Source organism: Camelus bactrianus, chromosome 20 (assembly GCF_048773025.1).
Source record: "Camelus bactrianus isolate YW-2024 breed Bactrian camel chromosome 20, ASM4877302v1, whole genome shotgun sequence".
Classification (NCBI taxonomy): Eukaryota; Metazoa; Chordata; class Mammalia; order Artiodactyla; family Camelidae; genus Camelus; species Camelus bactrianus.
In genome coordinates, this window is record NC_133558.1 from 16,345,973 (window position 1) to 16,373,724 (window position 27,752).

Sequence of the window (27,752 nt, forward strand, 5' to 3'; positions counted from 1 at the left end):
GTTGGGGGGGCTGTAATCAACAAAGAGTCCATGGCTTTTCCTTGACTGAGTCTTTGCCAGGAAAGAAGAGTCTTCCTCCTTTTGGACTCAGCTATCACCATGGGTATGAGAGCGCCCCCTTCTGGTCTCCCGACACCATTTAATCGAGGTTTCTGTTTATTTTTTACACTTATTTTGTGGGTTTGTTACACCCTTGGCCTAGGCCTCTGCTTATAAGCAAGTGTATTTTCATCTTCTTACTATTTCTTTCTGTCACTAAATTTTCACCTGTTTCAGATGCTTCGTCTCTGATTTAGCTGGCATCAAATTAAAACGCAAATTAGTGTGGTTTTTTATTTATCCAATGCGGGGAACCTGTCTGGAATAAGAGCAGGTCTGTCTCAGTCTGAGGGCTGAGATGCTATGGGCATATTCCATTTGTGTGCTATTTATAACTGAGTGGAAATGGGTTTGGAAATCGATGGTCTATAAATCTACCCATAATGCATCCATTTTATCAGCTAACCAGGACGGAGCAGCCACAGTTTAGATCACAGACAACACCGCTGTCCCGGTGGTTTAGTGGCCGTGGACGTTTTTTCAGGAGTTCTGTCAGGTGATGTAAGGCTGTGTGCTTTCTTCTTGTCGGGCTGACTGAGCCCTGCAACTCTGGGCTCATCTTCAGGAGAACAGAGGTAATAATACTCACCACGGAGGCTTCAAATAAAACAAATTTGGCCATTTGCTAAACTCATCTCTAAAAGGGAGGCTTCAGTAGGAGGAATGGTGGTTTTCCTTTTTTAAAAAACTTGTTCCTGACTTTAATGGAAATGCTTCTAGGATTTCGCTGTTAGTCATGAATCTTAACATTGTCTGATTTTTTATTTTGAAATACAGCCATCCCTCAGTATCCACAGGACATTGGGTCCACTACCCCCGAGGATGGAAAAAATGCTCAAGTGCCTGATATAAAATAGTGCAGTTGGCCCTCTGAATCCACGGTTCTGCATCTGCGGGTACAGAGGAGGAGTGTCGTTACAAGTCCATAGGAAGTTGCAGAAGTAAGAGATTCCCGTGTACCCTTCACTGAGCTTCCTCCAGTGCTTAGCATCTTACATAACTAACACAGTATCAAAACCAAGAAGTACATACTGTAAGTAGAGGCTTTAGGCCAATTTCACGTTTTTCCATGCAAGAGTTACACAGATGGAAAACACGATGTCAGCTTTATTATTGATAGAAACTAGATTAGGGGATGCAGTTTAAGTACACACTCCCCTTAATTTAATTTGCAACTCTCACAACTGTAGGCATTTCAAGCAGGAGGTAGACTGCCCATGAACGTCAGAGAGGCCAGGGGAATGTGCCCTTTTGGTAGCTGGCAGGCAGCCAGTCTAAGCAGTGGGGAGAGGACAGGCAGAGCTAAGCTCAGTGCCTTTTCTCAAATCCTCTCTCACTGGAGGAGGAATCCACGGGTGTTACTCTAGACTCCAGCAATTTTTTTCTGTAAAGGGCCAGGTAGTTGATATTTTAGGCTTGGGACACAGTCTCTGTTGAAACTACTCACCTGTTGTTGTAGCACAAACAAGTGTGCGTTTGTTCCAAGAAGGCTTTATTTATGGACACTGACATCTGAATTTCATGTAAGTTTCAGGTGTCACAAATATGATTTTTTTTCAACCATTTGAAAATGTGAAAACCACTTTTAGCTCATCAGCTGCACAAAAACAGGTGGTGGACCAGTCTGCTGCCTTCTGCTCCAAGGAAGTCCCTCTACACAGAAGCATAAAGAATAAGCATCCCCCACCCCACCCCACAACAGCAAGGAGACATTCCAGAAAACACAGACACCTTCATGTAGGTCAGCACATAGGTTTAATAGTGTTATGCTAGAAATGATCCCTTGTCAATACATGGGGGAAAGATAACATTAAAAAAATGAGACCAAGACTCAAGCCAAAATCCATGATGGTTTGGCCTCACACACACAAAGAACAGGACTCACCCTCCTCCCCGCCCACACAGGTGGCAGCAGTGGCAGGACGCCTGGTACGTCTTCTTACCAACTGCGTGTTGGTCAGCAGGTTCTTCAGTCATAAAGGTGCTTGGCCTCTTCGTACCATGGTTTGAGTGCTCCTTCGAGTTTTAACCAGCAACTAAGAGTTTTATTAACCTGCAGGCCCTACCAACACCCTCTCCCAGCCCTGCTTTTCTCATCTATCCAAAGCTCCTGGAGAGCTTCCTCTTCCCAAAGCCCTTAATGGAAAATGCACAAGAGAAGAATACTGGCGAGCTGTCCCCGCCTTGGTCCGCAGAAGATCTCTGTGTTCGGAGCTGGCCATTATTTGTCTTTTCTACCAGTGCCAAATAGTTTCTTCATTCCAAAAAAAAAAAAAAAAGAATACTGGCCTCTGGTCGACCTCATGCTCTGGTGGTAAGTGGGGTAACAGGAGAGGCCCCACTTTCTGATCACTGGTATGGTGTTTTTTTTGACCACCCTAGATTCAAGGTCTAGCTGTGGTAGAAGGATTAGACCGGCCGGGCTGGGGGACAAGGGCAGAAGCAACACTTGGCAACCTATAGGGTGGCCTGGGAGTGACCCAGCAGGGGAGCTGAGGGAGGCTCCTCTGCCTTGGTCTTTTGCCCTCTTCACAAAGGGAATCCTTGATCTTAGGAACAGAACTTCCAAGTGGTCTGAAAAGTCCACCAGAATTTTTCATCCAACAGATGGGGGTGGGGGTTATTTGTGTAGGTAGGGGAGGAGAGGGGAAAGCCTGGACTTTGTAGCTTCAAAAATGTACATTTGATTCCTAAATACCCTGCTAATTGGCTGTAACTGTGAGCAAGTTACTTATACTCTGGGCCTTCAGATCATCACATGCCACATGAGAATAATATCTACTTTTCAAGGTTGACTATATGGATCAATTGAGTATGTAAAATACATATGTACATAGTACTTAACACATGATCACCCCCCCCCTTCTCCATCACTGTTCTCTGCCGACCTCATATGTGGGCTGCCATCCTTTATACCAGAAATTTCCAGTTGTACACAAAAATAACAACCCTGGCCACTGGAAAGGGCAAATTGTAAGTCTATGAAGTTAAATATTGGTGAAAAAAGCATCGTATTTTCCTCCCAACACCATTGATAGTATTGAACTCCTAGGCTTTTTACTTCTGCCATTCCCCACAAAGTAGAATTATTAAAAGTAAGATGGTCTCATCAAGATGAATATTAGCAGCGAGAACAAAAGCACCTAAAAGCTTAATTTTTTTTTCAGTGGCCCATGGGAACTATTTTCTCTCTTGTCCTGTCCTGAGGATTTAAACCTGATGGTTCAACCTCCTTGCTTCTCCACCTAATCACAACAAAGCAATCCTAGTCTTCTCTTTGTGTGACAGAAGCTTGTGCAACAGAATATTGCTTAGGTGTGGTCCTGCTTGATGTCACAACACTGGCTCTGTCTGTGATGGGCCCCACCTCTCATTCTAAGCTCCCCACAAAGCATGCCAAGGGCCCCCAGCCTCAGGCTTGTCAGGCTGTAATTAACTCCAGTTCATCGCTGTTGGATGCTGCTTTGCATTTGGGGATTTTTTCCTGTATATGTAAAATAAGATATTTAGTAGAAAAATGATTTAATAAGCATATTTTTAAACAACTGAAGTGAATGTCTATGTCTATGTCAAGTTATTAGGGAATGTAGGGGCCGAGTATCATAAGCATACCATCCTCATTAAGACTGATGGCATTTCCAAGTTTGGGAATACAGTCTACCCGCCCCTACCTCCCCATCTCTGCATCCACGGGCCCCACATCCCTGCAGGTCCCCCATCTACGGATACGGAGGGCTGACTGTATAGATGACAAAATTGCTAAGTCTTTATTTTCCTGTTGATGGAGGTCCAAATGCATGGCCTGTAGCACATAATAAATGTCTAATGAATTAAGAATCAGTTTTCTTGTGTTTCATGAAAATTGAGGCTGAGAGAGGCCTCTGTGAAGTCTACTTTTCTTGAAGCAAGAAAAAGTAAAATATGTTAAACTGCTACCTTCAACTTTCCACTTATAAGTCAGGACATCCCATCTCCCTTTCTATTGCCTCTGGTCCTCAGAATACAATTCTTATTTAGCTCTTAAACTTACAAGAGCTGCTCTCTGCAGAGAGCACAGATGGTTGGCAGTAGCAAAGTAGTGAGAACAGGACAGCTTGGCTCTGTACAGGTGTCTTTTCAGTACAGAAAAGACTGGATAGAGGACAAATCATACCTCATATAAATGATCTTAATACACACAGCCCTCGGACTCAAAGGGTCCTACGACAGAAACCACACTCGGCAAGTCGTCTTTAAAGGCAATCACAGCTCCTAAGAGAAATCAGCCCTCTTTACATCCACATCTAACTCCCCTTCCCTAAGGGTCTGCAGATAGAAACAGGCATTAATTTTTACCCTAAAAGAGGAATATAACACTGCGCCAGCTGCAAAAACACAGAACTCTTTTACGTGTATACCTAGCATCTTACCTCCTAACCTTTATTCCTATTAACGAGTATCTCAGTGAAAAGAGCAATGTTTTTGTTTTGTTCTGTGTCTCAAAAACCCCAAGAAGACAGGCGTTTTAAAATACCGGGACACACCTCCAGCCCAGTGTGAAGGGACATGAACGCGCTATTCTAACAAGAGTTAGTTTTGGATTTTGAACTCCCGTTGACTGTCCTGGATTGAAGGATTCCTGTGGGCGTCCTTCCGTTTCACCACCGCTCCATTATCTGTCCTTTGAGCAATAGCTGAAGGAAGCTCCATTTCTGATGGAGCCATTCATGGAAACCTTTGGATTCCCTCGCTCCATCCTGTCTCGGCTGAAGATTGTGTCCTGATCACTGTCAAACTCAGACTCGGACACCATCAGGCTGGAGTTGTGTTCTGTGCTTCGGTGCTTAATACCTAGGGAGAAGCAGACAGATGTATCTTGCGGGTAATGGCATTTTCCCTCCCAGCTGTCCATCATTCTGGTCCCATGCACCGTGTCATGTGCTCTGCACCTGCAAAGGGATCACTCCCAAAGCAGCAGGCGGTTAGAGTTTCCTCAAGAGTATTAACAGGGGCTGTGGAATCACGCCTAAGCTTGAGCCCAAGCTTTGTCACCTACCAGCTGTGTGACCCCGGTGGAGGTACCTAAACTCTCTGGGCTTTCGGTCCCCTCATCTATTAAATTAGGAGATAACAATGCATCTACTCTACAGGTTTATGGTGAGGATTAAGGGAACTCATGCACGCAAAGCTCTTGTCCAGCATTTAGCACTTAATAAGCACTCAATAAATGAAAACTGTTATGATTTTATCATTTGGGCCAACTGAACATTTTCAGTAGAATAACTGATTGCTGAGGGTTAAAATAAGAGAAGGGGCATATATAAAATATAATCCCCGCTCTCAAAGAATTTATAGTGTCTAGCTAAGAATGTAAGACAAGACTCACGAGAAGATGGTTCACGACAGGCAAGAGATTTTTAAAAACAAAGTTTGCACGGATCAAGAAGAGATCAGGACACATTTATAAGCTTCCATGATGTTTCACATAGGATAGGATTTGAAGAGAGTGAAGGATTTGGACGGAGGAGAAGAGGGGCATGAGGTATCAGAGGTATCCAAAAATACCTGAAGAAAACAGCCTGGAGCAAATGATTCATGGAGGAAATAATAAAAGAAAGGCTGGAGAGAGGGGCTAGGACTTCACAGAAAAGCACATGAATCCAAGGTGAGCCAAGAAGTTTGCATTTTATCCTAACAGCAAAGGAGGGACACAATTAAAATATTGTTTCAAGATAAACTAAGTTCAGTGTATAGGGCAGAAGGAAGAGAGAGAGAGAGGCGACTGGGGAGCCGGCTGCACACCTGGAGTGGGACAGTGTGGATGGAGCCCAGGCTCGGGGGCAGATGGCCTGTCCCATCGCCTTTGGCACCCAGCAGCTCTGTCACTAAACTTTTGTGTGACTCAGTTTCCCCTTCTGTAAAATGGGGATGATGCTGTACATCTCTCATAGAGCTGCTGGTAGGATGGGAATTACACGGGTAGAGTACACGTACCTAGTAGATATTAAACATCTGTTAACTATTACTCTGAATGTTACTGTTGGTCCAGAGGTGAGACTGTAAGGATATGAACTAGGGCAGTGCTCGTGAGAACAATGAGGAAAGAGGGCAAGAGACTAGGCAGGATGGGTGGTGGAAGTGGGGACAAGGCATCCCGACCAAGCACCAGTGTCTGGGGTTTAGAGCCTGGTAATGGGGAGCATGGGGGTCCAGTGAGTGGGAACAGTACTGTCAGAAGGGCACATATATTTTAGGAGGCAGGTGGGTGAGATAATGCAATGAAAAGCACTTTGAGCTCTTAGGTATGAAGTTGCTTTTTAATACCTCTGCTCTTAATTACAGGTGGTGAGCACTCAATAAATGTATGCTATTAGGTGTATTTCCCGAGAAGCTTTCCCTGCCAAGCCCCAAACTACACTCTCCACACACAGCCAGTCTCTCTGGCCCCTGTGTTCCTACAGGGCATCATCCCTGCTTCTGTAGGACCCCAAACTCCAGTTTTAAGTATCCTCCCCTGGGCTCTGGGCAACTGTAAAGGCAGGTCCTGTGCTTCATTCTTCCCCTGTCCCTAGGGCCTCACCCGGGTCTGTGCAGAGGGGAGACACTCAACATTGACTATGGACAGTGTTTCGCATCTCACAGCTCTGAAAGTGATTACAGCCCTCCGTAAGAATTAGTTTATTCCAGCTTTGTTTTTCGGGTTTTTTTGGGGGGGTGCGGTGGGAGGAGGTAATTAGGTCAGTCGGTCTGTCTGTCTGTCTGTCTATCTATTTTAATGCAGGCACTGGGGACTGCACCCAGGACCTTGCACATGTAAAGCACACCCTCTACTGCTGAGCTATGCCTTCCCCCCTCTGTGAGAGTTTAGTCATAAATCTAGAATTATGACAAATCCAGAGGATCAGTGCAAAGCAGCCTCAGAGGGCGAGAGAAGGTTCAGAGAGTCTCCCAGAGTTAATAAGTGAGAATTCAGAAAGGTAACCGAGGTGGGTGAGGGGGAGTTCTAAGCATAGGGGTCCATTCAAATGGTGAAGCAAGTCAATTTGCTATGAAAGTTTTTGTGTCCATTTCTGTATGTGGCGAATTAGCTAACGCAGCTGCTGGAAAATCTTTGAAGTCCAAATGTTAGTTTGCAGCATTTTGTGTGTGGCAGACCTAAAGGGAACAGCGTTCAGCAGTGAGCTGCGTGACACAGTTTCCCAGGCCCACATCCACCAACCACGGGGAGAGAAAAGCCAGGCACTGGGGACACCTGTTTGAAAAGCAGTCTGATTTCTGGGGTCATTTGGTACGTGTTCAACCGGTAAGATGTATTTCCTAACCCTCCACTCATTCATGCCTCAAAGCCCTTTGCCAAAATTTCATTAAATGCATAACACCGCTATCGCCTCCTAGTTAGCATATCCCCGGCACTGATGTATGTTGATTTTCTTCACAGAATCCCAGCCCCACTCTTCTTTCCCAGTTAAAGCACCGCCTCCAGCCCGCTGTTCTCCCATCTCTCAAGGTGACTCTCAGTCACCTGGATCACTTCCTGTAAAGGCACCAGGAAACCATCCTGGAGACTGCCTTACCATATTTGGGCCTCAGCTCCATCCTTTCCTGATCATCCATGTTATCCAGGATGGTGTACTTTGTTTTTTTCCTTATTTTAGTCCTTTTTCGTCTGAAAAGAACAAAGAAAAAAATCAACTCAGATTCTCAGAAAGGTAACTGGGATCCAAGGTTTAAAACTCAGGGAGGACACTGCAGTAAATGTTTTGCCTTCAGGATGTTATTACGTTCTCTTCTTTTATTCACAATAAGTGTGCAAAGCCAGGTCTGAGTTCACTGTGTCCGAGGTACATCACGCATCACACGTCAGAGTGAGAACAGCCACACTGTCATCATCCACCTAACTGCAGGCCTTCAGCTAAGCCCCCGGCGAGGTGCCAGAGGCCTGTCCAGCAACTCTCAATCCCTGTGTGTTGGCCCTGCAAGCTCTTCTCCACGAGTAATTCCTTCCTGAGAAAAACATGGATGAGCAAGTTTTCCCCTGAACTTATCCTACCCTGGGACGTCCAGAGATGCAGTAATGAAGAGATGACACAATTAGCCATCAGAAAGAAAACCAACAGAGATTATAATAAATTCCCCAGATGAATTAGCAACAACCCAATCTCTTTCATCTTTTCACAACACAATCCTATGTACCTCATCCTAGGCGTCAGAGGATCATTTGAAAATACACATCAGAACTATGGTAAGATGTGTGGAGAACAAAGGCATTTTTCTGATAGCTTGGTGATTAAGAGCAGGGGCATCTAACCTTGGGTTTACTAGCTGGGTGACCTGGAGGTCATTTTTTGTGATCTCAGTGACTCCATGTTCCCAGCTGTAAAATGGGACTAAGAATAGCCCCTTTCCATATGGTTGCTAGGAGGACTAAACACAACAAACAACAATACATGGAAAGCACTTCAAGCCATTCACCACAATGGCAAATACTTAACAGATGCTCACAGCCAGTCACTTCCCTCTTCCTCCTCATCAACCTGATACATGTGTCCCGAAGCTGCAGAACTTCTGAAGCCAAGCACAGCAGGGTGACTGTCATCCCAGATGCTTCTGGGAAATCTTAATGGAAGGTGGGCCTCTAAGTGCCTGTGCCGGGACTCTCTTTCCCCAGGCCTACCTTTGTCAAAGTAACCACAAATAAAAGTAAAATCCTTTATGAGTGGTCTCTGAAAAATAACTATTATTATGGTATACCTTTTTTTTTTTTTTCATGTCTTCTTTGGAGAGCATTCATAGAGTTTCACATAGGAAAGTGGGCCCAATGCTGTCTTCTGAAGACTTGCGGAATCACTGTCCCTATAAATCTCCTCACAGAGGGTCGGGCATGGGGTTCTGGAAGGTTCAGACAATTAGGCAGCTCTGGGGTTTCTCAGAGGTCAGCTCCATGGCGGGGGGCGGGGCAGGGGCAGGGAGGAAAACAAAGGAAAAACTTAAAGCAAAACTTCTCTTTGGTGATGGTATCACTTCACTTAAAGTTTTGTGTTTATAAACTAGAATTCAGGGAGATTAGATTGTTGCTGCACATAAGTAAAATATGAAAACCTACCATTTGTATCAGTATACTTCTAGAACTCCTTTGTCTACGGAAGGCAGGTTAGTCAGGCCCCTTAGGTGGCGTGCTAGTGACCGTATGTGAGACTGACAGAAAAGAACGTTAGATTTGAGACAGAATCACTGAAACTTCTAGAAGCTATGAGAGCTGCAAGGAGAAAAAGCTGCCTCTAGGGTTATTCCATTTCTCCAGGCACATATGTCTTGTGGGGGAGAATGCCTTATAAAGTGCTTTTAAAGTCAAGTTGGTCTTCATAAAAAGGAGTGTCAAACAGTCTGGCAGGTCAACAACCCTGAGCAAAAGCCGCTAAAACGGTCATATCACATTTAATGCTGCGTCTTTATTTCAAACAAATAAATAAGCATGCCAGGTACCTCCTGCAGCAGCGGACGCAAAGCCACGTTAAACCCCCTGTTAGCACCACGAGAGTGAGCGCCAGGATCATCACATAGAACACACTCCACTCTGAAACACAAGGAAACCGGAGCAGACGGGTTACATACCGCTTGCAAAACAGCTTTATTTCAGTGACTCACAGTGAGTATTTCTGAGTCCTTCCAAGCAAAGGCCATCTGTGGTGTTGCCACCACCTCGCCAGGCTGGTCTCAGAGCCTAAGCAAGGTGAAGTACAAATAAACCCACAAGGACTTAAAACCAGCCTACTTTCCCCCCTGCTGGTTCAGGGGCCTCATGGAACACATATTTCACGCTGATGTGAGAACAGAAAGAATAATCTGAAAAAACCTAAAAGATTCATCAGTTAAGAAGGGAGGCCTCTTAAACAGCCATGTAAGTCCCATTAAAATATTCACCATCCAGATCTGGATGTGATTCATCCAGAATCACAGAACCTGGAAAATAGTTCTGGCCTGGTTTGAACAAAGCAAATGAAGTAATTGTATGGCATTTATGACAGGAAGATACTTCACAGAGCCAGACAGCCACTCAGAAACGACCTAATCTTCATTCCTTCCACATCCCTGCAGAATTCCAGTGTAATAAGCTTTGCAACAGCATTTCAGAAACAAAACAAAAACAAGGCAGCAAAGACACAAGGCTTAACTCTACTAAATGTCATACATACTCCTTAAAATGATGATCTGAGGGCTGGCTATTTTCAAATTTTTTTATGCAGTAGAGAGTAGGAACATAATTTGGCAGTCAACTCTTCCAAATTTTTTTGCCAATTATGTCCATCTGGAGGCCCAAGACAACAAAATTACTCTTAGAAAAAGACTGGCATTAAAATAGTTTCCTCCTCAGAAGAGACCCAAGGGCACCAGCTTGGCCGGCTGAGGCAACAGCTCCAAATTTTGGCACCTGCTTGGGCAGACAGCCTGCAAGAGTGGGCCAGTTCTCTTGCAACCTGATTCCGGCAGGTCCTCACCAGGGGCCACTTCCCCAGAAGGTCACACTCAGCTCCACCAAGGCAGGAGCCATCTGGAAAGGGGGACCATGTAACCCAGAGCAACCTTCTCAGCAAATGCCAGCGATGGTGAGCAAAGCTGCTCCACCAAAGTGAGCTCCCTCATCAGGAAGTCTCACGGAAGAGCCTTAACCACACCCCCAAGGTGAACTGCGGGATCTTAACCCTGCACCACGTGAGCTGGTTCACTTGGCTTTGGGTGAGAAAAGTGTTGGATTTCTGCACAGCTCAGCAGACCTTTCTGACATTTCAGAAAGAGATGTCTTAAGGCTCCTGCCCAAGGCCACCCCACGCCGGGACTCACCGCAGTTGCTCTCCCCATCCCGGATGTAACGCTGGATGAAGTTCTCCATCCACAACTGAGAGCAAATGCAACGCTTTGTGATGGGGTCACAGTGACCATGCCCGGAACACTTCAGAAGGCACCCTGCAAAGAGGCAAGAGGGGCAGAGGTCACCACAGAGAAAAGGTGGGTCCCTGGCTTCAGCCCGTGTCCCTTCATAGCATGGGCCCTGAATAGGGCATCTGGTTGAATCAAGAGTCTCTGTTGACAATCTCATCGGGAAGCAAATGGCAGGAATAAGCCAATACCTGTGCCGTGTAACAAAAGCCTTAGAAACGTAGCACCCTCTGGCTTAAAAGAGATAAATTCTAATGTATAAATGTATAACTGAATCACCAGAAACTAACACAACATTGTAAATCAACAATGCTTCAATAAAAAATTAAATAAATAAAAAAAGAAAGATAAATTCTAAAAATTTATCCAATGAAAATGATTGTGGCTATGCACAAAGATTTATCTACACTGTAGCATTATTTAAATCAATTTGAATGTCTGTGAGTAGAGGGTCAGTTGCATAAATTGTGGAACACATCCAGGATGTACCACTACATGGCTGTGAATAGCTTACTGAGGGATAAATTTTAAAAGATTTGGGAAAATGACCATAATATGATTTGAAGTTAAAAAGCATACACACACACACTCACACACACACACAATTATCCTGATTGTATTAAATGTTCTTAGAAATGGGGGAACGAGAAGGAAAAAATCAAAATATTTAAAAAGTTCTCTTTGGGGGGTGGGAATTCTAGATTCTAGAATCAAGAGGATTATTTAAAATGTTTCATCTTTCTGGATATTCCAAATTTCCTACAATAAATAAATATTACTTTTATAGCTAGAAAAAAATGAATTATTAAAAAATTAATTTATTCCATATTACAAAGAGAGTCAATTGTGGACAGATGATCTGAAAGAAATTAAATTTTACTACCCAAATATTATCATGTCCCTGGTAACTCTCACAGTCCTCAGTGTCCACTGAAACGACCACTTTAACGTAAGGGATTCATGTTCCTCATAATGTAGGGACAGAGACCTGGGATAAAGACTACACTTCCATCCACATATGTTTGGTGCCAGGAAGAGGTGACAAGCAAGGGGCTAGGAGGTGCAGCTGGAAGGAACTTGCATGCCCTCTTAAATTTCCAACAGTCTACCTAACACCATCATCACAGCCTAAGGCATGATGACCCAGGCCAATAAATTATATAAACCTGGCTTCTCCAGCCAATAATACTTATTTGTCTTTAACAGTGTTCTGACCATTTAATTATGATATTTCTGACAATGACCAGCATGTGAGACTATAGTTTTAAAAACTGACCATGACTGTTGTTTCTATCCGGTTTCCCTCAAATATAAAGCGTAGTTGGCAAAAATGTGTTGCAGGAAACTGATTAGAGAGATAAATGCAAAACAAATCTCTGGATGCTAAAGGGAAGATGTCCCCATGTCCTCTTTCTGTGCCAGTAAAACGTAGCCATAATTAGCAAATCTGATTCTTTTAGAATATTCTTGTAGGGGCTGACATGGAGAAATTAGAAAAATAATTAAATATTGAAATTCATTCCCACTTAAATTAAAAAGCAAAAACAAAAAACAACCATGAGTCCTGGCCGCTGTCCTGCCACATTGGAACCAAACCATATTTCACGTCCTCCGAGAAATCTTTTACTGTAACCTGGGCAGTTACTTAATGTTTCTATAAGGCTCTCGTTGCATTCAATTGGGTAGGATGTCCAGCTCAGTGGTATCCAGTTCTAAACATAATCAGATATTTACATTACTTGAACTATAAAAAATTAAAATTAAAGTTCAAAAAGAATACTTCTGGAGGGGACATACCAACTGTGTCAATCCTCAAGACTTTGAAAAGCAAGAAATCAGCCTTTTCCTTTGAAAGCCGCCTGTGCAGATTTCGGGCCACTTCAGCAGCTTTGAGGACCTTGAAAGGTGGCCCAGTCTGCACATAAAACACGACCACGGTGCTGCAGAGGAGACAGAGAGGACAGCCACATGGTCAGGTAGTGACCAACATGATGAGTCCACTCCCGTCAGCTGACCTGTGGAGCTCGAGGACAGACTGTCACAGCTCTGTGACTTGGCAAGGACAGAGGGGCGTATTCTGTGGACCAAGGAACAAATCTGTTCCTACTCCCAAATGAAGGCTCTTTGGCCCCAGAGCTCAGCGATGACAGATCTTCAGACAAAAGGAGCAATGTGTACATGTGGACCAACAGAAACAACCAGACACCGAACGAGAACTTTCAGACACAATTTTATTTTTACCTTTTTTTCTGATATAATTTATCAAATTCACCCTTATAACATGCACAATTCAGTGCCCTTTTGTATACTCACGACGTTGTGCCACCATCACCACCATCCGGCTCCAGAACATTTTCACAGAAAGAAACTCCATCCCCATGAGCACCCAGCCCCCATGGTCCACAGCTCCTGAAAACCACTGATCTCCTTTCTGTCTCTATGGGTTTGACTCTTTCGGACTTTTGATATAAATGGAATATACAGGAGGCATTTTGTGTCTGGCTTCATTCACTTAGCGTAATGTTTTCAAAGTTCATCCAAGTTGTAGCATATATCAATACTGCCTTCCTTTTAATTGCCAAATAATATTCCATTGTATAAATATATCTCATTTTATTTATCCACTCATCAATTGATAACATTTGGATTGTACCTACTTTTTGGCCATATGAATAATGCCACTGTGAGCATTCACATGCAATATTTTATATGGACATATGTTTATCATTTTTCTTGGGCGTATATATATATATATACATATCTAGGAGTGGAATTACTGGGTCATATGGTAACTTTATGTTTAGCATTTTGAGGAAATGACAAACTGTCTTCCATAGTGGCTGCACCATTTACATTCCCACCAGCAATGTAGGAGTGTTCCAATTTTTCCCCACATACTGGCCAACAATTGTGATAGCCTGTCTTTCAGATTATAGCAATCCTAGTGGATGTGAAGTGTTATCTCAATGTGATTTTGATTCACATTTCCCTAATAGCTAATGATGTTAAGCATCTTTTCATGTGCTTGTTGGCCATTTGTATAACTTCTTTGGATAGATTTCTATTCAAATTTGTATTAGTTTCCAAATGTTGCCATAAAAAAGTACCATAAACTGGGTGGCTTCACACAACAGAAATATATTCTCCCACAGTACTAGAGGCTAGAATTCCAAAATCAAGGTGTTGGCAGGACCATCCTCTCTCTGAAGGCTCTAGGGAGCCCGTGCCTTTAGCTTCTGGTGTTGCTGGCAACCGTTCGTGTTCTGTGGCTTGTACACATATCACTCCATCTCTGTCTCCATTATCACATGGTGTTCTCCCTGTGTGTCTGTCTCTGTGTCTCTTCTCTTCTTAAAAGGACACAGTCATATCGGATTAAGGGTCTACCCTACCCCAGTATGACCTAATCTTAACTAATTCCATCTGTAACAATTCTATTTCCAAATAAGGTCACATTCACAGGTACTAGGGGTTAGGGCTTGAACATATCTTTTGGGGAGACACAATTCAACCTACAAGTTTTTACCATGAAAATTTTGTCAAATGCTGTTTCTGTGTCTATTAAGATGATCACATTGCGTTTGTCCTTTATTAATGTGATTTACTATATTTATTGATTTTCACGTGTTGACTCACCCTGCCTTTCTGGGATAAATCCCACTTAGCCATGGTGTCTAATCCTTTCAACATGTTGATGGATGGAGCCAGCAAGCCTATGCCTGGGCATATAGCCAAAGGAGATGAGAATAGGATATCAACGAGATATCTGTACTCCCATGTTTACTGCAGCATTATTCACAATAGCCAAGATATGGAAACAACCTAAGTGTCCATCAAAGGATGAATGGATAAAGAAAATGGCATACACACACATACACACACACACACACACACACACACACACACACACACACTGGAATATTATTCAGCCATGATAAAGAAGGAAATCCTGCTATTCGAGACAACGTGGATGGTCCCTGGGGGCATTTTGCTAAGTGAGATAAGTCACACAGAGAAAGACAAATACTGTACAATATCACTCATATGTGGAATCTTAAAAAGCCAAACTCATAAAAACAGAAGGTAGAGTGGTGGTTCTTGGGTGAAATGTTGTTTAAGGGTATAAACTTGCCAGCAGATAAATAAGTCCTGGAGATTTAATGCACAACATACTGATTATAGTCAATAATATTCTATTATAACCTTCAAAGTTACTAAGAGGCGAGATGTTAATTTTTCCCACCACAAAAAAAAGAAATAATTATGTGATGTGAGAGAGCTGTTAGCTAACTCTACAGTGGTAATCATATTGTAATATATAAATATACAAAATCAACATGTTGTATGCCTTAAACTTACACAATGTATGTCAATTATAGCTCAATAAAATACATACACAAATAAAAATATATGTTGTTGAATGCATTTTTTATAGTGTTTTGTTGAATATTTTTGCTTCTATATTCATAAGGTATATATATTGGTCTGCAATTTTCTTTTTGTGCTATCTTTGTCTAGTTTTGGTATCAGAGTAAAACTGGACTCATAGAATAAATTGGGAAGTGTTCCTTCCTCTTATATTTTTTGGAAGAGTTTGTGAAAGTGGTGTTAAATCTTTAAACATTTTGTAGAATTCACCAGTGAAGCCATTTGGTCCTGGGTTTGTGGGAAGTTTTTTGATGACTGATTCAATCTCTTCACTTGTTATAGGCCTATTAAAATTTTTTATTTCTTCTTGAGTCAGTTTTTATAAGTTGTGTCTTTCTAGGATTTTGTCCATTTCAACTAGGTTAACTGATTTGCAGACATATAGTTGTTCATAGTATAATCCTTTTCATTTCTATAAGGTCAGTAGTGATATCCCCTTTCATTCCAGATTTTAGCAATTTGAGTCTTCTCTTTTTCTCTTGGTCAGTCTAACTAAAAGTTTATCAATTTTGTTGATCTTTCAAAGAAACAACTTTTGGTTCTATTGAGTTTCAGACATGTGTTCGGTTCAGTGTTAGAGATTTTGTAAGTAAGGGAAATGTATGATTCACTTTAGAAAGACTTCTTCTAAAATAATTATTCTTAATTTAGTATTTTTCTATGTAAATTTCAGTTATCTGGAAAATCAACAGAATAGCTGAAATAACTGGCAAATGGATTTACTATGAATAGTAGGTTTTCATTTCCGTATTCTTTCTCTCTCTCTCTCTTTCCATCCCACTCTACTGTTCAAAGGTTGGATAAGAGTTTATTTTAAAAAGTCAATTAAAATTATAAATCTTATAAGAAATCAAGGCAGAGGTTGAACCTCATAGACTCCCAGAATCCATGATCCTCTCACACTGAGAGAAGTCTCAGCCCCATGAACATGGGACAGGGATGAAGTCTAGCTGTGAGACATGCCCTGTGTATACCCCAGACCATTTGCACACCCTATGATGATACTAGAACTAAAACCCAGCTTCCTCTGATGTTCCCTTAACATCTTCATTCAGAACATTCTCAATCAGCAAACATTAACTGAGACTCGTGGGAAGGACCTGCAATGATGTTGTCCTTACTGCTGCCCTTTGAGGGAAAAAAAGATAGGAATGGGATAAATATGTGGAAAAATACAGAACAAGAGAGGAAACAAATAGCTTCAGGTGACACTGGTGTGCAGCTCATACCTGAGATCTGAGTGGGCCTGGATCTTCTGAACCTTAATGTCCGAGTCCAGCACATTTAGCAGCACTGCCAGCTGCCTCACGAGGGTGTCCTTCTGCTGCTCTGTCAGCTGCCCAACACCGACCTGCAGGATCAGCTCCACCAGGCCGCTCTTCCTAGGGTCTGGGAGAGAGAGGACATGGCTTTCCACTTGGAAACCACAGGCTTGATTTGAAATATAAGGAGCAAGGCCTATGTAAGAGTTAGTTTAAGTGATCCCTGCTGTGGAGAAAAGGAACCCTCCTACACTGTTGGTCAGAATGTAGTTTGGCCCAGTAACTATGGAAAACAGTATGGAGATTCCTTGAAAAAATAAAAATAGAGTTACCATATGATCCAGCAATCCCACTCCTGGGCATATATCTGGAGGGAACTTTAATTTGGAAAGATACATGCACCCCAGTGTTCATAGCAGCATTATATACAATAGCCAAGACATATGTCCATCGACAAATGACTGGATAAAGATGTGATACATTTATACAATGGAATATTACTCAGCCATTAAAAAGAATGAAATAATGTCATTTCCAGCAAAATGGGTGGACCTAGAGATTATCATACTAAGTGAAGTAAGCCAGAAAAAGAAAGACAAATACCATATGATATCACTTATATGTGGAATCAAAAAAAAAAAAAAAACCACACAAATGAACTTACTTAGAAAACAGAAACACTCACAGACATAGAAAACAAACTTATGGTTACTAGTGGAGTAATGGAGGGGATGGAGGGATAAACTGAGAGTTCAGGATTTGCAGATACTAACTATTATATATAAAATAAACAAGGTCCTATTGTATAGCACAGGGAACTATATATTCAATATCTTATAATGGCTTATAATGAAAAAGAATATGAAAAGGAACATATACATATATTATATAAAACTGAATCATTATGCTATATACCAGGAATTAATACATTGTAAACCAACTGTATTTCAATAAAAAATAAATAAAATTTTTTTTAAATATTTAAAAAAGAGATAATCCATGAGTAACTTCCACATTTGGGTTTTAGGGCTTAGATAAATTTTCTAAATGCCACAGAGACCACTGTCTGTGAGTACTTCTTCCTTATTTTATATCAGCTTATTGTCTATTAATTTTTCTCCAGATGATAAACAGATGTGCCTAATCAGCCTCTGGGCTCACTTGAAATTTCGGCCCCTCACATCCTTCCCCAGGCCTGGAAAGAGAATTTAGTCTCCAAGCAGCGTGGGCGCTGCCCAGTTTACGCTGGGGTTCAGTAGGGCCATCTCCCTGGACCTGCCCTCCCTCTTGCTCCCAGGAATGAAGCCCTTGTGTCCACTTCTCATTAGGACATTGTCTTCTGGCAGGAAAACCAAATTGACAAGGGATTCTTGCTGCCAGATCCAATTTTCCTTAACGAGTGATGAGGCTGGCTCTGTCTGGGGAGAGAGAACCAAGTGTACAGAAAGCCTCAAAGTGGGACCCGTGGAACTGAAGCCATGGGGGTCTCCCACACCATTTCCACTGTCGACCCTAAAGAGACTCAAAGGCTGACATCTGGATCAGAGACCAGCCCCGCAAACCCAGACACAGAAACCCGGGAGCATACCTGGCCGCACTTCCACCGTGGTGGTGTCCGTGTCCGAGGCCCCCTGACTGTCAGTGACCCGCAGGCGGAAAGTGTAGACCCCCTCCACCAGGTTGGTGAGCTGCAGCGCTGCGCTGCGGTCAGAGTCATCGATGACATCCTGTGAAAAACCCGGTTCACAACTCAACACTCAGTTCCCAATGTCTGGGCCTGGGGGATCTCAAACTTCAGTGTCCCGTCTTTGTCATACATGCATGCCTCTAAGGGGCAGGCCCAAGAGGAAGCAGGGAGGTGGGTTAGCTGAAGATCTGGAGAATCCTCAGCATCTCTTCCACCTCTAAAGCACCAGGAGGCACAATCCTCAGATACTACTTCCTGAGCTGAGCATCCTAAGGGCTCTCTCAGAATTACCAAATTCCATCCCACAGAGGGGGAAACCACTGAAATTAGGGCAAAGATGTGGAGGATGAAGCACCCTCTCGAAAGGGTTTTCTGGGTCTTATTTTCAAACACAGTTTTACAACACTCTCATCTGGGGTGTCCTCAGTGTGTATCATGTTCACCTTCTCAAATGACCCAAGAACCTTTACTAAAAAATTTATAGGAGAGATTTATTTGAAGAAACATTACAACATACACAAACTACATAAAGTTTAATTTCCACTCATACAGTGGTAAATTTGATACAATGCAAAGAAAAAAACTGCTAAAATCCCAGAATACACAAAGTACCGCACAGTTTGATCCCTAAGGCAAATTAGTTGATAAGCAAACCTTACAGAACAGCTTCATGTCAGCCAAGGCCCCAAACACCGTGGACAACACATCTCTGCTCAGAGAATTTGAGAAGAATCTCCCAGACCCCTGCTCAGAACTTGCTACCAGAAGAGGGTGGTAACCAAAGGTAACCAGTGGTAACAAGTGCTCTGATCAGGGAGTTGTTATAATTACACTTAGAAGCTAATCTACCACCTTGTTGAACAGTATTTATTCTAGAGGTACTTAGAAAGTGTAAAGCATTCTCAGTTTTTTCCCTGTGACCACTCCTTTGGTACAGCTCCAGGAGTAAACTTGCGTCTCTCAAGTCCTTAGCAACAGAAGGGATGGAGATGTACCTAAATTTACAGCCTAAGAGGCAGAGTCATCCAATGGGGAAAAATACCTGCCAGGAGCTAGAAACCTGGGTCTATCTGGTTTGCATAAGGAGGAGTTAGTTGACCTTTGCCTAGTCACTTTCCATCTCTGCATCTAACTTTCCATACTTATGAAATGGGAACAGCAATCCTTGATCTGTTGACATTTCTGATACAATGTTGAGGGACAGGAAAGAATCCTTGGACCAAAACAGGAACAACGGGAAAGCTGAGGAGCAGGATGAGTCCTAGGAGAAGACTTGGCCTCAAAGTCCCTCCAGGCTATGGTTTACTACCCTGTCCAAAGTCTGGGCAGGGAAACAGTCAGAAAGGACTTCAGATGTTTCAGATGTGTTTAAATCGAACAGCAGGCTCCTGCCTCTAGCCCCCAGAGGAAACCTAGAAGCATAAACCTTAGCAGGGAATATGGAAAGGGAGATGGGGTCATAACAGTGACACTGGTATGGACTTAAATGTGTCACCTCATGCATTAAAGCCCTAACCTCCAATGTTACTCTACTTGAGACAGGGTCTGTTAAGAGGTAGGAAGCGAAATAGCTCAGTGGTAGAGTACATGCTTGGCATGCATGAGGTCCTGGGTTCAATCCCCAGTACCTCCATTAAAAAAGAAAAAGAGGTACTTAAGGCTAAATGAGGTCATAAGGGTGGGGTCCTGATCCCATACGATTAGTGTCCTTGTAAGAAGAGATGCCAAAGAGCTCTCTCTCTCCCCTTCTCTCTCTCCCCTTCTCTCTCTCCCATGTGAGGACATAGCAAGAAGGACACAAGCCAGGAAGAGAGAGTCCTCACCAGGAACCAAACAGGCTGGCACCTTGAACTTGGGCTTCCCAGCCTCCAGAACTGGGAGAACACAAATGCCTGTGGTTTAAGCCACCCAGTCTGGGGTATTTTGCCCTGGCAGCCCTAGCAAACCAACACAGACGTAATGATAAGTGGCCCAGGGGCAGTTCTCTTCAAGTACTCACTCCAGCGGCTGGACTCTGGCCATCCCGGATCCACAGATAGGACACAACTCCTTGGTCATCAGTAGACCTTGAACCATCCAAAGTAATGGAGTTATTGGGAAGCACAAGAACATGTCTGCCACCAGCCTGGGCTCTGGGAGGACTATTATTTTCTAAGTCAAATACAGCAAAAATGAAAGCAAAGAAATTGATTTAAAACACTGATGATAAAAGTGTGTCATAAAATACCTATGACTATTTTATCTTGCAGATATGTAGGCTTAAAATATCCAGAAAGCATTATTTTCAGCCTGAAATATCCAGAAGATAATATATAGACTTTTTTTTAATTAATATATAGACTTTCTTAAAGCTCTCTTTGCACTTAGCTAGTTGTACTTTTGGGCCATTTTGTATATCATTACAGTGTTTCTCTTCTTAAAAAAGAGAAATAATGACCTTACTTATGTCCAGGGTCTGATAGGGAAAAATACCTTGGTTTAAAATACATCCTGGATCATTTTGTACTGGTCCACACTATCTGGACCCAGAAATATTTTTGTTTCTAGTAGTGCCAAATCTTGCTTGTTTAAGTAAAATAAAAGAACTTGTGTCAAAAAATAATTAGATTTCACCACTCTGACTGCATGTCAAATATAATGAACAGTATAAGAGCCATTTCTATGTTACAGCCTCAGGAGAGAGGGGCTGGAGAGAATCTAGCCAGACTGGGGTGTGATGGGGAGACCATAATAAGACATAGTCCCAATTTGGGGATGAGGATGCTACAAGTCAGATGGAGTTGTTCCGATGGAGTTCTGGGACTCAATTTGACCCCTTGCCGATGCCTCCTAAAAATAAGTCAAGCAATAGAAAATGGGTGAGGACAACCAAATATTGACCCAAGGAAGTAATTAACATCCCATAGGTCACCAGCCACTTTCAATCTGAGAAAAGACACCATAGATTGGCGCAGAGACAATTGGTGCCTTTTCTAGTTTGTCCATTTTGTCCATTCCACCCCCTTTTGGGGAGGACTCAGGACAACAGGGGACCATCTGATGTTGAGAAGGCTTTATTCCATTGCTGTTATGGGGAAAGGCTAGAAAGATTAGAAATAGTTGGGCAATAAATTGAGTAAGCTCCAAAGTCCCTCTATAAAAAAAAAAAAACAACAACAACAACAACACAATACCTAAACCCCACCTAGCTTCAAAACCAGAAATTAAGACAATCAGTTCCTTTTATGCACACATCCCCAGACTCTTGAGCTCTGGTCACCATGTTCCCCTAGGCAGCTCACTCAGATACTCCATCACCACCGATTCAAAAGATCCAAATCTGAGTGTAACCCCTCCCCTACACCTACCGCTGCTCTCCCATGAACCTTAGTTCAGATAACTGCGCCAGCATCCACGCATATGCTGAAGTCAGAATTTTACCAAGTCCTGAGAATTTAGGCTCTAAAATGTCTTTCTCATTCCTCTTTTTTCCCCCTCTTCTCCCTGTATTTTGGCCTCAAACAGGGCTTGTACCATCCCTCATTTAGACTCTTGCAAGTCCCTGCTATTCTCCTGCTTTGGTCTTTCTTCCTATTAATCATTATCTTTTTAAAAATCCAAATCTTTCAGGTGACATGATCCTAGGGTTTGCTTTAAAATGCTTCAACCAAGATAAAAGAAAACACAACTCGATAGATGAAATAAGACCAGTAAATGTTGATAACTGTTGAAGCTGGGTGATGAGTTTATGATGGTGCATTAAGGCTGCCCACTGTACTTTTGTATATGGCTGAAAACTTCCATAATAAAGTGTTTGAAAAACTCAAACCAATGTCACTTTGCTGATAAAATTCATAGGTGTATATATTTGCCAAAATTCAAATTGTACATCTAAAATATGTGTAGTTTACAATACAGAAATTATACCACAAGAAAATTGTTTTAAAAAAATTGCTTCAGCCTCTCCCAAAGGACCAGCAAAGACATAAGTACCTAAACCAAGATGGCAAAAGACTAGACCCTACATTTCACATTAAGAAACAACACAGAACTTGAAAACATCTCTGCTCTGAGATTTCCAAGGAAGAGAGAAAGCAAAGCATCATGGTGTCACTTGGACATGGGGCTTGAGTTGCCAGTGGTCAAAGGAGAATGAAGCCATTAGAAGGTACACTCCACAAACAAAAGGAAGCACTGTTTGCTCACAGAGGGAGACTGGAAGATAGCTAACGGGGGCAGAAGAAGAGTAGCCTTTTCTCGGCCAAGCAGAGATGGGCACCTGCTGTGAACCGATAACCTAACACTAACATTTTCAGATAATCACGGCCTGGCTTAGGGTCTATCAGTCTGGAAAGCAGCAGCGACCCGGCTCCCTCCACCGGCAGATCCACCCGCCCTCTGCCCTGACTCACCCTTCTTCACGGCCACGGTGAGGGTGGTCGTGCTGCTCAGTCCCTGCTGGTCTTTCACTGTTAAACGGAAGTGGTAGGTACCCACCTGAAGACCGCTTACAGTGGCTATAGCTTTGTCCACGTTCTCCATCTCCACCGTGCTGGGGCCTCTATGAAACAGGACAGTCATTGACAAAAGGCAGGAGGTGTGGGATTCTGCTGCCGGCAGGTATGTTGTTTGTGTCCTTATAATGCTTCTTTTCGCAGCAATGATATATACCATCTAGAGAATTCTAAGATCACTTTTTTTTTAGATCACTTTTAATTCATTTATATTCTCTAGTTCCGTGTAAGAGTCACAAGCTAAAGCCTATTTCAGACAGAGGCTGCTGGATTCCTGGGAAGAGAATTTGGGGATTTTTTGTTTTTGTTTTTTCAAATTGAGCTGTCAATGAACCGATCTGTTCTTAGAAAATGAAATCTTAGAAACTACTCCTATTTCTTCTTTGAATAAAATCAGCTGAAATCCTCTGCTGTCTTTCGGGAGACCTTGGAAGAGGCGAGAATGAGCCAGGTAACTGGAGAGAGGAATTACAGTGTAGTCATGAAGATCGTGGGCTCTGTAGGCAGAGAGGCCCAGGGTGGAGCCCCAGCCCTGCTCTTACTACATGGGCAACCGTAGGCCCAGTGATCTCACCCATCTCTGCAAGTCTCAGTCTCTTCACCTTTAAGATGGGAATAATATTATTATTTACCTCTTAAAAACTGATCTAGGATTCTATGAGATTAAGGATGTAAAGCATAGAAAATGTTAGAGGATACAGGTACCCCTTGAATTCTGCACTTCTGTTGTCTACAGTCACTGCAGATGGTTTGAATGAGTGTAGACGGGTTGCGCGAGGACCACAGCAGGTTCTTCTGAACCTCTTCTGTCATGAAGCCTACCTCACACCAAGACTGCCCTGTCCACCTGCCCCAGGCTCCACCTCCCTCCACTGTCAGGAATGCCCAACTTGTCCATCCACACCTGATGTAGTCTTCAATCAACAGTGTCCGGCCAGTTCTAGAAACTTGCTTAAATTCTGACTCCTGAACAATCTCAAGGTGATGGTTTGATTTAGACCCTCCAGGGAAGGGGTAATATTAACACTCAGCCAGGGCGTGAACCAGCACCCAGTGATGAGACGGGCTGACTACCTGACATGCTCCCAGTGGTAGAAAACAATGCCGTGGTCATCACTGCTCCTGCTCCCATCCAGGGTTGTGCGCTCCACTGGGAAGACCAGCTCCTCATCCGGGCCGGCCACCGCCACTGGAGGCCTGTTGTCTTCTAGAATACAGAAACGGCATGAAGAAGCATCTCCTTGCATTAAGTCTGCCATCCCCTGATTTCTTGATTTAAGCCAATTACTCATGTTCAGATCAGGCAGCTACTAGAGTGTACCATGTCCTCTGGGAATCCTGGGGTGAAACACTGCAGTCTCCCAGCTGACCCAGGAGTTAAATATTCTGAGTTTGAGACTGGGGATACAGACAGCAAGAAATACTGTTCCCTAATATGTACATCTTTGGGTTCTTTAAAAGACCTCAAAAGTCAGGGAGTGGAATTGTATCAACTCCCCAGTGTCTGGACACAGGCCATCTGAGTATCAAGCCGCACATAACCACCAGTCTCTTCAAGAATGCCCTCGAGCTTTGCAGCAGAGCGGAACGCGGCATCGGAGCCCAGAATGACTCTGGGGATGGCTCTCACTCTGTCCCTCGTGCCATGATTTAGAGACACAGGACATAATTCAGAACCACAGAGAAAACTGGCTTCATATTAAGATTCAGCTTCTGCAGCCCTGATTTCTTAATAGTTCAAAGACTTAGAGAATTTGCACCAAATCTGGCTTGTCTAAAGCCCAGAAGCCCAGGCATCATTTCTGCTTTAATCTCTGGGGCCAAACCCCTTTCCCATCTCACCTACCAGGCTGGACAGTCACAGTGACCACAGCTGTGGATTGTTGCCTTGAAGAATCTGTCACCATCAGCTGAAATGTATAGTCTCCTGCCTCCAGTGATGACAAATGAAGGTATGGTGTCTCTACTCCCTAAGTAATGGCAAATACAAAAATGAACAAGAAATAATATTACAGCAGCACGAGTAATTAGTATGGCATAATGGAAAACTAATGCTTTTTACTAAGTAGGGAGATCCTGCTTTTAAAAAATGTATATGTCCCAGGAAAATGGGATCTAAAGTCCACTGGATACCCTCAGACACTATTGAAGGAATATAAATTATTATAGCATTGTTAGAAGCCAATATAGCAAGATCCATTCAAATGTTTTTGGGGTTTTTTTCCTTCAATTTACAATGTTGTGTTAGTTTCTGGTGTACAGCATAGTGATTCAGTTATACATTTATACATATATTCCTCTTCATGTTCTATTCCACTATAGGTTATTACCAGGTATTGAATATAGTTCCCTGTGCTCTGTGGTAGGAACCTGTTGTCTATCTATTTTATATATAGTAGTTAGTATCTGCAAATCCTGAACTCCCAATTTATCCCTTCCCACCTCATTCCCCACCAACAGCTGTAGGTGTGTTTTCTGTGTCTGTGAGTCTGTTTCTATTTTGTAAATAAGTTCATTTATGTCATTTTTTAAGATTCCACATTCAAGTGATACCATATGGTATCATTCAGGTGTTAAATGAAGACACTTTTCAACCCAGCATTTCCACTTCTTAGTGTCTACACTAGAGATGTGGCTATGTGCTTAATTATGGAGACTCACCCACAGATGCTAACTGAGGCATTGCTTATAACAGCAAAAAAAAAAAAGAAAAAAAAAGGAAACAATCTAAATGATCATCAACAAGGGAATAACCAAACCCAGCATGATACACTATGAAAAAGAAAGACATTTAAAATAATAAAGTAGATTTATAAATAATAAAGTGGACAGATGTCAAAGACACATTATGAAGCAAAAAAAAGAAAGTGAAACAACAAATACAGTATGGTTGATATTGCTACATGCACATATGCACATATACAAACACAGAAAAGTTCTGGATGTACACACATTAAACTCATAAAAGTAATTATCTCAAATAATGGAGCTTGGATGAGGTCAAGGTGCACTTTCACTTTATCAGAATTTGAGGTGTTTTTTTTTTAACCACAGGAAGTAAATTTGTTTTACTTTTATAATCAAAAATATTTTTTGTTATTTTTCTCCATTTATTGTTATCTTTTGAATTGAATTTTTCATTTTTTGCATGTATTTCTTTTTTTTAATTTTTTTGAAGCATAGTTGATTTGACAATGTATTTCTTTTTATAAATTTTTATTGAAGTACAGTTGACCTGACAATGTTTCAGGTGCACAGCCAAGTGGTTCAGCTGTACATATATATTCTTTTTCAGATTCTTTTCCATTATAGGTTATTACAAGATATTGAATATAGTTCCCTGTGCTATACAGTATGTCCTTGCTGTAGAATAAATTTTTTAAATACCAGGACAATAAAACTTTTCAATAAGGCATTTTTTTCAGTTGAGTATATAGTGGTTAACTACTCGTTGCCTTCAGATTAATACCCTTTCATTTTATTGCTGCTGTGGTATTGGTAATATTTTCAATTATTGCTTATGTTTGCAGCTCATGCCATCATGAAAAGGATTTTTAATTTTAAGCTCTATTATATTTACTTTAACTGATTCCAAGATTCCTAAAGATAAATATATCTGCATGTTCTTTTTTTTAAGTTTTAATGGGAAAATTGATAGAAAATCAGTTGTGTTATCACAAGGGGAACTTCTGAAATATGAAATGCATTCTTTTAAGAATGTATTAAAAAAAGTCCTTTTCCCTACTTTGACTAAATAAGCAAAGTACTTTTTCCCTGAAGTGCTCTATGGAGAAGGTATAATTTCCTAGTACTTGCCTCAAAAATTAATATGGTTACGTGACTGCTTATGCACACAATAAAAAGGAACCTTGTGGCAAACGGGAACTGAGCAGACTAACTCACTGAGCACCCCTCCAAAACAGCCAAATGATTCAGGTAGTGGCACAGGCTTCAATGACCTTCCCTAGTCCAGAGCTTAGCCTCTGCTGCTTGCCTTCACAATTTTTAGACCAATTTAAGAGCTGATCTTTGTGAGCATCCCAGTGAATAAAAAGCATCACCCTTTTTGACATCTGAATCTATCAACTGCAAGGCAGTAATACTGTTACTGTGAATAATCTTTGAGTGTCTGCAGCAGGTGGCAGGTGTGGAGAGTAGGGAGGCTAGCTCTGTGTTTCTGGACCAGTGACCTCCTCTGGATACATGTTCATCAGGCATGGAGGTACTGGGGCATTAACTCTGAGCACATAATTCTCAACAATTAAGTGAAAGATAATTTGGAATATTTTTTAATTGAGGAAAGACAAAATATCCTATCTTCTTGTTTTGTAAACAAATCCCTCTAAATCAGAATTCTTTTTTTTTTTACACTAAAATATACAGCATTGTTTGGCACGTTTTTTAAACTTCACATGCATAGTGTCATTTAGTATGATCTTTTTATAACTTGCTTTTTTATCTAACATTTTGTTTTTGGAGATTTCTCCATGTTGTTTGATTTTTCACTATATTGCCAGAATTCTTAACCCAACAAAAGCGAACACCACACCTGCCACAACCCTTAAGTAGAGATGGCCACTATGCCAAGTGCTCTCCAAGGCTATCTGGAGGACTCATGGCTCTTTTAAGTTCCATGAACCCAATCAGTCATTTTTAATTCATCCCAATTGCAAAGTACTTTCCAGAAATATCAAGAGTAAAGTAGGTCAGTTTCCATGAAATGTCTGACTTCATCACAAATACTAGTAAGAAATTGTCTTGGACTGGTGAGATGGAGCTTGAAGGAACTGAGGAAGGTGGCAACATAAGGTACTATATTTTTTCCATTAAACTCCTAAATAACAACATGACTTCAAAGATACCAAGCTG

The 27,752-nt window shown here is 42.1% G+C and overlaps 1 protein-coding gene across 3 annotated transcripts in view; it reads right to left on the reverse strand.

Annotated features, from left to right (window-relative positions):
- Positions 1-1,835: 1,835 nt before the first annotated feature.
- The window catches only part of KIAA0319 (KIAA0319 ortholog), a 66,118-nt gene continuing 40,201 nt past the window's right edge, over positions 1,836-27,752 (reverse strand). For 2 of the 3 annotated variants that reach the window (XM_010974243.3, XM_074348181.1), the window contains 11 exons: positions 24,730-24,853; positions 23,958-24,090; positions 22,782-22,930; positions 20,390-20,541; positions 18,292-18,430; positions 16,671-16,830; positions 12,811-12,953; positions 10,918-11,040; positions 9,562-9,652; positions 7,653-7,744; positions 1,836-4,929 (listed from right to left, as the gene is read on the reverse strand). In XM_010974243.3, coding sequence (XP_010972545.2) covers positions 4,751-4,929; positions 7,653-7,744; positions 9,562-9,652; positions 10,918-11,040; positions 12,811-12,953; positions 16,671-16,830; positions 18,292-18,430; positions 20,390-20,541; positions 22,782-22,930; positions 23,958-24,090; positions 24,730-24,853 — 1,485 coding nt within the window. In that variant the 3' untranslated portion in view covers positions 1,836-4,750. The remainder of the gene's footprint in view (positions 4,930-7,652; positions 7,745-9,561; positions 9,653-10,917; positions 11,041-12,810; positions 12,954-16,670; positions 16,831-18,291; positions 18,431-20,389; positions 20,542-22,781; positions 22,931-23,957; positions 24,091-24,729; positions 24,854-27,752) is intronic. The other variant, XR_012500994.1, reaches the window with a different exon arrangement.